General features: G+C 44.2%; 1 protein-coding gene across 2 annotated transcripts in view; it reads left to right on the plus strand.

The window, feature by feature from the left end:
- The first annotated feature begins 2,405 nt into the window (after window positions 1–2,405).
- LOC115183323 (CMRF35-like molecule 3) overlaps window positions 2,406–13,835 on the plus strand; it is a 19,762-nt gene continuing 8,332 nt past the window's right edge. Inside the window, exons 1-6 of one of the 2 annotated variants that reach the window (XM_029744653.1) lie at window positions 2,406–2,486; window positions 3,252–3,563; window positions 3,676–3,939; window positions 6,007–6,161; window positions 6,518–6,632; window positions 7,843–8,195. In XM_029744653.1, the coding sequence (XP_029600513.1) occupies window positions 2,447–2,486; window positions 3,252–3,563; window positions 3,676–3,939; window positions 6,007–6,161; window positions 6,518–6,632; window positions 7,843–8,021 (1,065 nt within the window). In that variant the 5' untranslated portion in view covers window positions 2,406–2,446 and the 3' untranslated portion in view covers window positions 8,022–8,195. Of the gene's footprint in view, window positions 2,487–3,251; window positions 3,564–3,675; window positions 3,940–6,006; window positions 6,162–6,517; window positions 6,633–7,842; window positions 8,196–13,835 lie in introns of those variants that run through there. The other variant, XM_029744652.1, reaches the window with a different exon arrangement.

Consider the following 13,835-nt stretch of genomic DNA (forward strand, 5'->3'; position numbering starts at 1 on the left):
CAGGATTTTCTTTGTTTTTCTGTTTTCTACATTGTAGAATAATAGTGAAGACAACAAAACTGTGAAATAACACATATGGAATCATGTAGTAAAAAAAAAGGTATTAAATAAATCAAAATCTATTTTATAGTTGAGAATCTTCAAAGTAGCCACCCTTTGCCTTGATGACAGCTTTGCAAAAAGTAAGATTTGAGCAGGGTTAAAGTTAGATTTGAGTAGGGCTAGGGGGCAGTATTGAGAATTTTGGAAAAAAATATGTGCGCATTTTTAACTGCCTCCTACACACCAACTCAGAAGCTAGAATATGCATATTATTGTTTAGGTTTGGATAGAAAACACTCTGAATTTTCTAAAACAGTTTGAATGGTGTCTGTAAGTATAACAAAACTCATTTTGCAGGCAAAAACCTGTGAAAAATAGATTTAAAAAAATGAGAATTTTGTGACTGTACTATTTAGTGTCATTGTTTTAAAGATACCACAGTGAGAAAGGATTCAGTTCGCAACTCCTACGGCTTCCACTAGATGTCAACGATCTTTAGAAAGTTGTTGGAAGCATCTGTCATGAATACAGACCGAATTAGAATGCTTACAAGTTGACACGTCATCACTTCATTTTTTGCGCCTGCGCATGAATCTGAGAAGAGTGTCTTTGTCATAATCGTTTATTCTAGACACTTGATAGGTTGTGTGAAAATATTACTGATGTTTACTGATGTTTCACGTTAAAAATGGACCAAAAGATTAATGCTAAACAACGTTTGACATGTTTAAACAAACGTAAATAGATTATTTACTAGGTTTTCTTTAGCTTTTCGACGTGACTTTACACTGCCCACCTCATTTTGTGGGAGCCTACTGAACGCTAACTATTTGGACATAAATTATAAATTATGAACTTTATCAAAAGAAACCACATTTGTTCTGGACCTGGGATCTCTGGCAGCGCCTTCTGATGGAGATAATCAAAGGTAAGGGGATATTTAGAATGTTATTATCGATATTAGATGATGCTAATGCTAACGGTATAGCTTAGCTTAGCATATAGCTTATTGTTGTTAGCATAGTACCCAGTTTATGCAAATGTGATTTCCCAGTAAAGTTATTTTGAGATCTGGCCATTCGGTAGCAATTACGAGATGATAATATATTATTCTTTGAATGACAATATTAAAATTTACCAATGTTTTTGAATAGTAATTCCGTGATTTGTAATGCTGGATTCACTGGGTGCATTCGAGCCGAAAGAAATTCTGAATTTCACCGCGACTGTAAATGCTGTTTTTGGATATAAATATGAACTTGATGGAACTAAAAATGCATGTATTGTATAACATAATGTCCTATGAGTGTCATCTGATGCAGATTGTCAAAGGTAAGTGCATAATTCTAGCTAGTTTTCTGTCTGTTGATGCCCTTCTTTGAATTGGCTAAACATTACACGCAGCTATTGTCAATGTACTCTCCTCACATAACCTAACTTTATGCATTCTCCGTAATGCCTCTGAAAATCGGACAGCGTGGTTAGATTTAGGAGATATATCTTTCAAATGGAGGAAAATAGTTGATTATTTGATTATTGAAATGATTACTCTTGCAGTTTTGAATTCCCCGCCATGGTCACATGACAATGAATCCCAATACCGGGATTAGATCCTGCCCCCTGGCCTCAACAGGTTTTAAGTGTTCCCTTTATTTTTTTGAGCAGTGTATAACGATGTATACTTTAACTATAATGTCATCATCTCAACAATGTGTTCCTCCTCTGCTGAAACAAACATGGTAACTTTAGAACAGAGAAGTTGACAGTTTTAACACTTAGTCACCACAGCTAGCTGAGTTCTCTGGTGGTTTAGAAGTCTAACCTCCGGCCAGTTTGAACCAGTTTCACTCTGCAGCACATAGACCTGGAGACATTGAGGTCACTACATAGAAATTAACAGGATGTGCAAGCTAAAGCCCAAACCTCCACCACCACCATCTCAATCTCTCTGACATGCATTTTACTTCACTTGCTTTGGCAATGTAAACATATGTTTCCCCTCCCAATAAATCCCTTTGAAATTAATTGAAATGAGAGAGACAGAGATGGATATAAATCTGGATATAAATCTGCTTTGGCAATGCAAGCAAGACATATCTATCTATATATATCTATATATATCTATATATATAGAGAGAGAGAGGTGTCAGAGGAGGGAGGAGCTTTCAATAAGGAAAGACGAGCACTTCAGAAACACCCTGCTGTCAAACTAGTAGCTTACAGACAAGCTGTTGTGGACCTGTGTTTGCTGGAGTGTAGTAAAGTAACTTAACAGTATAGTAACTGTGATAGTAAAATAACATTAACAGTATAGTAACTATGGTAGTAAAGTAACTTCAACAGTACAGTTAATGTGTTAGTAAGTAACTTTAACAGTATAGTAACTGAGGATTAACTGTCCAGAATGAAGATACTCCGTGTTGTCTCCTGCTGTCTCCTTTCAGGTGAGTTCTGTCTGTCTGTCTGTCTGTCTGTCTGTCTGTCTGTCTGTCTGTCTGTCTGTCTGTCTGTCTGTCTGTCTGTCTGTCTGTCTGTCTGTCTGTCTGTCTGTCTGTCTGTCTGTCTGTCTGTCTGTCTGTCTGTCTGTCTGTCTGTCTGTCTGTCTGTCTGTCTGTCTGTCTGTATCAGTTTCTATCATACTGTCTGGATCATATAGTACATAAGGAATAAGATACAGTACCAGTCAAAAGTTTGGACACCTACTCATTCCAGAATTGTCTTTATTTTTCTGTTTTCTACATTGTAGAATAATAGCGAAGACAACAAAACTGTGAAATAACACATATGGAATCATGTAGTAACAAAAAAAGGTATTAAATAAATCAAAATGTATTTTATATTTGAGACTCTTCAAAGTAGCCACCCTTTGCCTTGATGACAGCTTTGCAAAAAGTAAGATTTGGGTAGGGTTAACGTACGATTTGAGCAGGGTTAAAGTACGATTTGAGCAGGGTTAAAGTATGATTTGAGCAGGGTTAACGTACGATTTGAGCAGGGTTAAAGTACGATTTGAGCAGGGTTAAAGTATGATTTGAGCAGGGTTAAAGTACGATTTGAGCAGGGTTAAAGTACGATTTGAGCAGGGTTAAAGTTAGATTTGAGCAGGGTTAAAGTACGATTTGAGCAGGGTTAAAGTTAGATTTTAGCAGGTTTAAAGTATATCTCACAGGTCATCAGTTGTGTCTGTACTGTGTGTTTCTGTTTGACAGCTCTGTGTGTTGTGGAGTCAGCTGTCACTAAGGAAGTGGTAGGAGGACAAGTCACTGTGGGCTGCTCATTCACATTGGCAGGGAACAACAACAAATACTTCTGCAAGGGGACATGTTCTGGTGAAGACATTCTGGTTGAAACTAATGGGAGTAAGAATGTAACTCAAGATAGATACAGTATAGAAGACAAGGGAAATGTATTCTATGCGACCATCAAGGACTTGAGGAAGTCAGACTCTGGGACCTACTGGTGTGGAGTGGACAGAACTATAAAGGACACATTCCAAGAGGTGCGTCTCATAGTTACAGATGGTAAGAGAATACTCCATATACATTTATATCTAGTAATTCACTTCCTGACTTATTTCCTGACATGAAGTTGTTTCAATATTGGTGTTTATCTGTATTTTCTATTGACTCACAGCTCCTCCCATTCCTACACCGTCACCACTCACCTCCAGACCCCATGTCTCCACAACCCTCCCAAACCTCTCTACAACATCCCCATACACCTCCACAACCCTCCCAAACCTCTCTACAACATCCCCATACACCTCCACAACCCTCCCAAACCTCTCTACAACATCCCCATACACCTCCACAACCCTCCCAAACCTAACAACATCCTCTAACCCCTCCACAACGTTTCTGGCATCTGGAGACGTCAGTGGTCGTCTATCAAGAGCAGGTATGATGAATCTCTCATCTCAGACATTACAACTAATATGTTGTGATATGATGAATCTCTCATCTCAGGCATTACAACTAATATGTTGTGATATGATGAATCTCTCATCTCAGACATTACTACTAATATGTTGTGATATGATGAATCTCTCATCTCAGACATTATTACTAATATGTTGTGATATGATGAATCTCTCATCTCAGACATTACTACTAATATGTTGTGATATGATGAATCTCTCATCTCAGACATTACAACTAATATGTTGTGATATGATGAATCTCTCATCTCAGACATTACTACTAATATGTTGTGATATGATGAATCTCTCATCTCAGACATTACCACTAATATGTTGTGATATGATGAATCTCTCATCTCAGACATTACCACTAATATGTTGTGATATGATGAATCTCTCATCTCAGACATTACCACTAATATGTTGTGATATGATGAATCTCTCATCTCAGACATTACCACTAATATGTTGTGATATGAAATGCTGGATGAAAAACAATTGTACATGTTCAAGCATTGGACAAATGTCACTACTTCTCTCTCTCTCTTTTCCCTCTCTCTCTCTCTCTCTCTCTCTCTCTCTCTCTCTCTGATACCCCACCTCTCTCTGTCTGTCTGCTTCTCTCTCTCTCTCTCTCTCTCTGATACCCCACCTCTCTCTGTCTGTCTGCTTCTCTCTCTCTCTCTCTCTCTCTTTTCCCACTCAATCTCTCTCTATCTCTCTGATACCCCCCTCTCTCTGTCTGTCTGTTTCTCTCTCTCGCTCTCTTTTTTCACTCTCTCTCTTTTTTCACTCTCTCTCTGTCTCTGTCTCTGTCTCTCTCTCTCTCTCTCGCTAGATTCTCTAGGAATACTCTCTTGCAGGACAGAGTGCTGTTAAGTTTCATGTATACTGATTTCAGTGGTGCCTAAAATATAATGGTGCTCTGTTATGTGGTAGCAGGGACTATGTTGTCATGGGGATGCAGGAAGTGATGCAACACTTGAGGTTTTGTGGAAATCAGCTGCTGACACCATGGCCTCTGTTGCTATGGTTACACTGATCACTATCTTACACTATCTTACTATCTTACTCTTACTTATAGTTGTCATCCCATAGCTAGTAAGATAGTGAAGTCTCTTCCTTATAGTTGTCATCCCAAAGCAAGATAGTTAAGTCTCTTTCTTTATATTTGTCATCCCAAAGCAAGATAGTTAAGTCTCTTCCTTTATAGTTGTCATCCCACAGCTAGTAAGATAGTGAAGTCTCTTCCTTTATAGTTGTCATCCCATAGCTAGTAAGATAGTGAAGTCTCTTCCTTTATAGTTGTCATCCCATAGCTAGTAAGATAGTTAAGTCTCTTTCTTTATCACACCTTTATTTTCACTGCTCTGTCTGTCTGTCTGACCATACAACTGACTACCTTCCAACCTACCTTATCTAATTGACTGATCTATCCACCAGTCTACCAACAAACCGACTAAATGACAGTTGTATCTATCCATCTATGATATTTATAGTCTGGAAAGCATAGGTTTGCAAAGATCTGGTCATTTCTGAAAAACCTGGGAATTTTTGCAAACTGACCAGCTTTGTTCAACCATAATAAAGTCTCTCCTCCTGTCTGTGGTCAGGTCTGATGGTATCTATGATATATACAGTACTCTGTAAAGTCTCTCCTCCTGTCTGTGGTCAGGTCTGATGGTATCTATGATATATACAGTACTCTGTAAAGTCTCTCCTCCTGTCTGTGGTCAGGTCTGATGGTATCTATGATATATACAGTACTCTGTAAAGTCTCTCCTCCTGTCTGTGGTCAGGTCTGATGGTATCTATGATATATACAGTACTCTGTAAAGTCTCCTCCTGTCTGTGGTCAGGTCTGATGGTATCTATGATATATACAGTACTCTGTAAAGTCTCTCCTCCTGTCTGTGGTCAGGTCTGATGGTATCTATGATATATACAGTACTCTGTAAAGTCTCTCCTCCTGTCTGTGGTCAGGTCTGATGGTATCTATGATATATACAGTACTCTGTAAAGTCTCTCCTCCTGTCTGTGGTAAGGTCTGATGGTGTGGACCAGTGCTGGTCTGGTAGTCATGGTGACCGTGTTAGGACTGGTCCTGCTCCTGTTCTACAGACAGAGGAGAGGAACCAGGAGAACACCACCACCACCACCACCAGTCTCCTCCAACACACAACCTGACCCTACTGGAGAGGTGAGAGATACAAGGGTGTGTGTGTGTGTGTGTGTGTGTGTGTGTGTGTGTGTGTGTGTGTGTGTGTGTGTGTGTGTGTGTGTGTGTGTGTGTGTGTGTGTGTGTGTGTGTGTGTGTGTATCCATAATAAAGTGTAGTGTAGAGGTGATAGACAGGGAGGTGGTAAACTAAACATTAAGAGTTGAGTGTGTGAGTCTACAGCCTCTAGTGGGTTTCTACTGTAGTCTGTTATCATTCTGTAGCTTGTTGTCATTACATGAAGAAAAACAGTGGCAAACAACACATGTTGATGGTTGAGGGCCTCCACTTCTTTTCATATCTGAACATATATTTATTGTCATTGGTTCTGTATGCAGGTTGACTGTGTGTATGAGGAGATCAGAGAGGCAGACAGACAGACAGACACACTCCCTGTGGTCATCTCTTCAGTCTACTCTACTGTCTCTGCTAGCTCTACTAGCTCTGCCACAGGTATTCCACAGATTCATGTGTAACTGCATATGTGGAGTGTGTTTGAAAGTGGGCGTTGACAAATAAGTGGGAGGAGCAACATAAGTGGGCAGTTCGGTTCTACTCCAGATTGATTTGCGTTAGCTACTTGCTGCTTCCTTGTAGCATTTTAGCTAACCCTAACCCTTTCCTAACCTTAACCTCATTCTCCTAACCTACTAGGTTAGTTCTCCTAACCGACAAAGTTAATTCTCCTAACCTGCTATTTTGTTTCTACTAACCTGCCACGTTAATTATCCTAACCTGCCACGTTAATTCTCCTAACCTGCCACATTAATGGCTCCTGATTGGCTCAGTGGTCTAATGCACTGCATCTCAGTGCTAGAGGCGTCACTACAGACCCTGGTTCGATTGCAGGCTGTATCACAACCGTCCGTGATTGGGAGTCCCATGAGGCGGCGCACAATTCACCCAGCGTCGTCCGGGTTAGGGTTTGTGTAATGGGTGCGTGTGATGGGTAATGGGTGCAGGGAAGTCAGGCGCAGGAGAACGAACTTGGTATAAACGTTGTTTATACCAAGTTGTTGTTGTTTAATAAATGCTGACAAAACTCCAAAACAACCAAAATAACAAGTGGGTACAAAACCTGTTGCACACCAACACTAAATAGCACATCACATACAAACAAAACAATCTCCGACAAGGACATGAGGGGAAACAGAGGGTTAAATACACAACATGTAATTGATGGGATTGGAACCAGGTGTGAAGGAAGAAAAGACAAAACCAATGGAAAATGAAAAATGGATCAGTGATGGCTAGAAGGTTGATGACGTCGACCGCCGAACACCGCCCGAACAAGGAGAGGGACCGACTTTGGCGAAAGTCGTGACAGTTTGGCAGTTTTTTTTACTGACTTGCCCTGGTTAAATAAAAATGTATGTTAATTATCCTAACCTGCCACAATAATTATCTTAACCTGCCATGTTAATTATCCTAACTTCCCACTGTAATTATCCTAACCTGCCTAACCGGCTCAGACACACTCCACAAATGCAGTTACCCATACTTGATTCCACACTGTGATATCTATGCTAACGCCAGCTTCCCCAAATATGAAATAAATTCAAGCTATTCTACTGTGGACTTCCCAAAGATGATAAAAATCCAAGCTATTCTAGTGCAGATGGCCCAACTTCTCTCATCCTTTCCAATGTGGATCTACCCAAAGATTCTAGAGTCTATTCAAGACCTCCAACAGCCAGTGGAACCCAGGATGATTCCATCTATTCTACAGCCCAGCTACCCAAAGATACTGTAGAATCTACAAGATTCCCTGCTGTACACCTCTTTAAAGACAGCCCAGAAGATGCCCTCTACTCTACAGCCCAGCTACCCAAAATAATGTAGTACTATATAATCTATACAGGAGATGCATCCCAAATGACACCCTATTATCTATCCCCCATATGGACCCTGGTCAAAGGCAGTACTCTATAGCGAACAAGGTGACATCTGGGATGAAGGGAAGCTCCCTGTAGAGAGATGAAGGGTTGTCACCACAGAGCCGCCATCTTGAAATGAAATGACTTGAAAAAAACAATCCCTTTCCTGTTTGAAATCCTCCTTGACATATTGTATTAAAACAGCTCATGTGGTTTTACTGTATATAATGTATGTAAAATATGAACATCTGGCTTTAAAATCACTTTTATCTCCAGATTTTGTGAAAGTAAACCAATATTATTGTAAATATTTGTGTAAATATGAACTATGTGTTTTGTCATATCATCTTGGCTTCATTTTGGCTGTTCTAATGATTAGGACAGTAATACCATAATAGTCAGTTCTATCTTTGAGATTGACATATCTATTGTATATGTAAATAAACTGTGCATTTTAAAGCATTTCATTAAAACTCATCAAAATGTTTAAACAGTGTGAATGTGCAGTGTGTTTATGTCAGTGTGTTTGTAGTGAAGGTACTATAACAGGAGTACTTTAGGGTGTAAGAGAAGTCTAGGATATTGTTGAGCCTGTGTTTTAATCCTAACCCTGTCTAGTAGAGGTCCAGGATAATGTTGAGCCTGTGTTTTAATCCTAACCCTGTCTATTAGAGGTCTAGGATATTGTTTAGCCTGTGTTTTAATCCTAACCCTGTCTATTAGAGGTCTAGGATACTGTTGAGCCTGTGTTTTAATCCTAACCCTGTCTAGTAGAGGTCTAGGATACTGTTGAGCCTGTGTTTTAATCCTAACTCTGTCTAGTAGAGGTCCAAAATAATGTTGAGCCTGTGATTTAATGCTAACCCTGTCTAACAGAGGTCCAGGATAATGTTGAGCCTGTGTTTTCATCCTAAGCCTGTCTAATAGAGGTCTAGGATATTGTTGAGCCTGTGTTTTAATCTTAACCCTGTCTAATTGAGGTTCAGGATAATGTTGAGCCTGTGTTTTCACCCTAAGCCTGTCTAATAGAGGTCTAGTATAATGTTGAGCCTATGTTTTAATCCGAACCCTGTCTAATAAAGGTCCAGGTTAATGTTGAGCCTGTGTTTTAATCCTAACCCTGTCTAATTGAGGTTCAGGATAATGTTGAGCCTGTGTTTTCATCCTAAGCCTGTCTAATATAGGTCTAGGATATTGTTGAGCCTATGTTTTCATCCTAACTGTCACGGGCGGATAGAACAGTTTTAAGAGTGAGTCAAGCGCAGGAGACTGAGGTCCGTTGGAACAAACGTGATTTAATAAATCCAAGGGCAAAATCCATATACGGCTGGGAGCACAACAGTCAAAAAGACTAAAAGAAGCTCCGCTCAAAAAGGCAGACGGGGCGCAGCCCGGCAACCCTAATGCCTATACAATAAGTAGTAAACCAAACTACATAACACCACTTCCACCACACATAACAAAGAACAATCGCACGAATTCTAACTAAACACAGACAGAGTAAATACACCCCCACTAATGACAAACACAAAACAGGTGCAATCAAAAAACAGACATAACTAACAGACACTGAAACACAGATCGGTGGCAGCTAGTAGGCCGGCGACGACGACCGCCGAGCGCCGCCCAACCGAGGAGAGGCGCCACCTTCTGTGGACGTTGTGACAGTACCCCTCCCCTGACGCGTGGGTCCCGCAGCGCGCTGACGCCGGCCTCGGGGACGACCCGGAGGGCGAGGCGCTGGGCGATCCGGGCGGAGGCTGTGGAAATTCCGCAACATGGCTGGATCCAGAATGTCCCTCGCCGGGACCCAGCACCTCTCCTCTGGACCGTACCCCTCCCAGTCCACAAGGTACTGTAGGCCCCCCACCCGACGTCGGGAGTCCAAGATGGCCCGGACTGTGTACGCCGGGGTCCCTCCGATGTCCAGGGGGGGCGAGGGGACCTCCCGCACCTCAGCGTCCTGCAGCGGACCAGCTACCACTGGCCTGAGGAGAGACACATGAAACGAGGGGTTAATACGGTAATATGTAGGAAGTTGTAACCTATAACACACCTCATTTATTCTCCTCAGGACTTTGAATGGCCCCACAAATCGCGGACCCAGCTTCCGGCAGGGCAGGCGGAGGGGCAGGTTCCGGGTCGAGAGCCAGACTCTATCCCCTGGGTTAAACACAGGGGCCTCACTGCGGTGGCGGTCAGCGCTCTCCTTGTGTCGTTCTCCAGCCTTCTTTATACACTCCTGGACCGCATTCCAGGTCTCCCTAGAGCGCTGGACCCATTCCTCCACCGCAGGAGCCTCTGTCTGGCTCTGTTGCCATGGCACCAGGACCGGCTGATAACCCAACATGACCTGGAAGGGTGACAGGTTAGTAGAGGAGTGGCGCTGAGAGTTCTGGGCCATCTCGGCCCAGGGTACGAACCGCACCCACTCCCCTGGCCGGTCCTGGCAATACGACCGCAGAAACCTGCCTACATCCTGGTTAATGTGCTCTACCTGCCCATTACTCTCAGGGTGGAAACCCGAGGTCAGGCTGACCGAGACCCCCAGCCTCTCCATAAACGACCTCCATACCCTGGACGTAAACTGGGGACCCCGATCAGATACAATGTCCTCGGGCACCCCGTAGTGCCGGAAGACGTGGGTGAATAGGGCCTCCGCGGTCTGTAGGGCCGTAGGAAGACCGGGCAACGGAAGCAGACGGCAGGACTTCGAGAACCGATCCACAGCAACCAGGATCGTAGTATTTCCCTGAGATGGCGGGAGATCCGTAAGGAAATCCACCGAGAGGTGAGACCAAGGTCGCTGTGGAACGGGGAGGGGCTGTAATTTCCCTCGAGGCAGGTGCCTAGGAGCCTTGCACTGGGCGCACACCGAACAGGAAGAGACATAGTGTCTTACATCCTCAGCCAAGGTGGGCCACCAGTACTTCCCCTTCAGGCCTCGCACTGTCCGTTCCACCCCAGGGTGACACGAGGAGCTAGAGTGTGGGCCCATCGGATCAAGCGATCGCGAACACCCAGCGGAACGAACTTCAGACCCGCGGGACATTGAGGTGGAGTGGGTTCTGACCGACCCGCCCGCTCGATGTCCGCATCCACCTCCCACACCACCGGTGCCACCAGACAGGAAGCAGGGAGTATGGGAGTGGGATCGATGGTCCGCTCCTCGGTGTCGTAGAGACGTGACAGTGCGTCGGCCTTCCGGTTCCGAGAACCCGGAATGTACGAAAGGGTGAACTGAAACCTCATAAAGAACATGGCCCACCTGGCTTGACGAGGATTAAGTCTCCTCGCTGCCCGGATGTACTCCAGGTTACCTCCCAGACGGCGTTGGCCCATTCCAGGGCTCTACCCATGAGGCACGAGACGAGGACGCTCACCCTCTCTTCATCGGAGGGAGAGGGCCGGACGGTCGCCAGGTACAGGTCCAACTGGAGCAAAAACCCCTTGCACCCAGCGGCCGTCCCATCGAACTCCCTGGGAGCCATGATCCGGATCCCGCCTGTACTGGGTTCGGTGGGTGTCGGTAGGGGCGCAGGGTGATGACTTGGTCCTGGTGGAGGTGAAGGAGCGACTCGCTCCCAGCTCTCCAAACGGGCCAGCACCTGGTCCATGGCCGTGCCCAGTCGGTGGAGGAGGCTGGCATGTTGGGAGACTTGTTCCTCCATTGATGGCGTTTCTGTCCCTGCTGACTCCATAACGAGGTGCGGGATTCTGTCACGGGCGGATAGAACAGTTTTAAGAGTGAGTCAAGCGCAGGAGACTGAGGTCCGTTGGAACAAACTTGATTTAATAAATCCAAGGGCAAAATCCATATATGGCTGGGAGCACAACAGTCAAAAAGACTAAAAGAAGCTCCGCTCAAAAAGGCAGACGGGGCGCAGCCCGGCAACCCTAATGCCTATACAATAAGTAGTAAACCAAACTACATAACACCACTTCCACCACACGTAACAAAGAACAATCCCGCACGAATCCTAACTAAACACAGACAGACTAAATACACCCCCACTAATGACAAACACGAAACAGGTGCAATCAAAAAACAGACATAACTAACAGACACTGAAACACAGATCGGTGGCAGCTAGTAGGCCGGCGACGACGACCGCCGAGCGCCGCCCGACCGAGGAGAGGCGCCACCTTCTGTGGACGTTGTGACACTAACCCTGTCTAATCGAGGTCTAGGATATTGTTCAGCCTGTGTGAGTCTGTTTATGAAACAGGTGAGCGATTTTTCTCGTGCTGGTTTTTCTTCTCAGATCTGTTTCTCACCTACTGGGAAACTGTGTGTGTTTAAAGAGCAGTAATTCACCTTTCACTGTTTCCCTTCAGTTAGTCTTTACAGACCTGGAGAACCCTCCCCCCAACAGGACACACAACCATACTCAACACTGAGTTATATACACGTGTGTGTGTGTGTGTGTGTGTGTGTGTGTGTGTGTGTGTGTGTGTGTGTGTGTGTGTGTGTGTGTGTGTGTGTGTGTGTGTGTGTGTGTGTGTGTGTGTGTGTGTGAGAGTTATACACCAGGTGGACACCAGTTTCTCTTCTCTCTCTCTTCACCGTCCCGACTGACTCTCCTGGTTCTAACCACGGTGGCGTGTATCTCAGCACTGCTGTTCGTGTGTCTTTTCTCTCTCTCTGCTGCTGGTCGTCCAGCACCAGAAAACCCTCATTTCTGACTATGTGTAACGCGGGTCGTATAAAGGGGACCAAGGCGCAGCGTGTAGAGTGCTCATCTTCTTTTTATTGAAGTAACGTGAACACTTAAACCAAAATAACAAAACGATGAAACAGTTCAGTAAGGCAACACAGGCTATACAGGAAACGACCACCCACAAAACACAAGTGAAAACATCATCAACTAAATATGGCCTCCAATTAGACACAACGACAACCAGCTGCCTCTAATTGGAGGTCATGCCAAAAACCAACATAGAAATAGAAAAACTAGATTTAACCATAGATCTAGAAAACATAGAACAAAAATCATAAACACCAAAACACACAAAACAAACACCCCTGCCACGCATAGACCATACTATAATGACAAATAACCCCTTTTACTGGTCAGGACGTGACACTATGAGACCATGAACCCTGTCACAAGCACTGGAATAACCCCCAACATAGATACTGACAGCATAGACACTGCTGTAATGTTTGGTCTCTACGCCCACATACTGTAGATCCACAGCACATAGAAGCTGCAGTCAGCAGCCGAGTTAGCTTGACAATAGATGAGAACTTTAATATGAATATCACTGGCTAAGCCCTCCACTATCACAGTCTGAACCTGGGATAGCTTCTAGAAGACAACATCTACCAGAGCCTGACCCTGGGACAGCTTCTAGAAGACAACATCTACCACAGTCTGACCCTGGGACAGCTTCTAGAAGACAACATCTACCAGAGCCTGACCCTGGGACAGCATCTAGAAGACAACATCTACCAGAGCCTGACCCTGGGACAGCTTCTAGAAGACAACATCTACCAGAGCCTGACCCTGGGACAGCTTCTAGAAGACAACATCTACCAGAGCCTGACCCTGGAACAGCTTCTAGAAGACAACATCTACCACAGTCTGACCCTGGGACAGCTTCTAGAAGACAACATCTGCCACAGCCTGACCCTGGGACAGCTTCTAGAAGCCAACATCTACCAGAGCCTGACCCTTGAACAGCTTCTAGAAGACAACATCTACCAGAGCCTGACCCTGGAATAGCTTCTAGAAGACAACATCTACCACAGTCTGACCATGGGACAGCTTCTAGA

This window comes from Salmo trutta, unplaced genomic scaffold (assembly GCF_901001165.1).
Source record: "Salmo trutta unplaced genomic scaffold, fSalTru1.1, whole genome shotgun sequence".
Lineage (NCBI taxonomy): Eukaryota > Metazoa > Chordata > Actinopteri > Salmoniformes > Salmonidae > Salmo > Salmo trutta.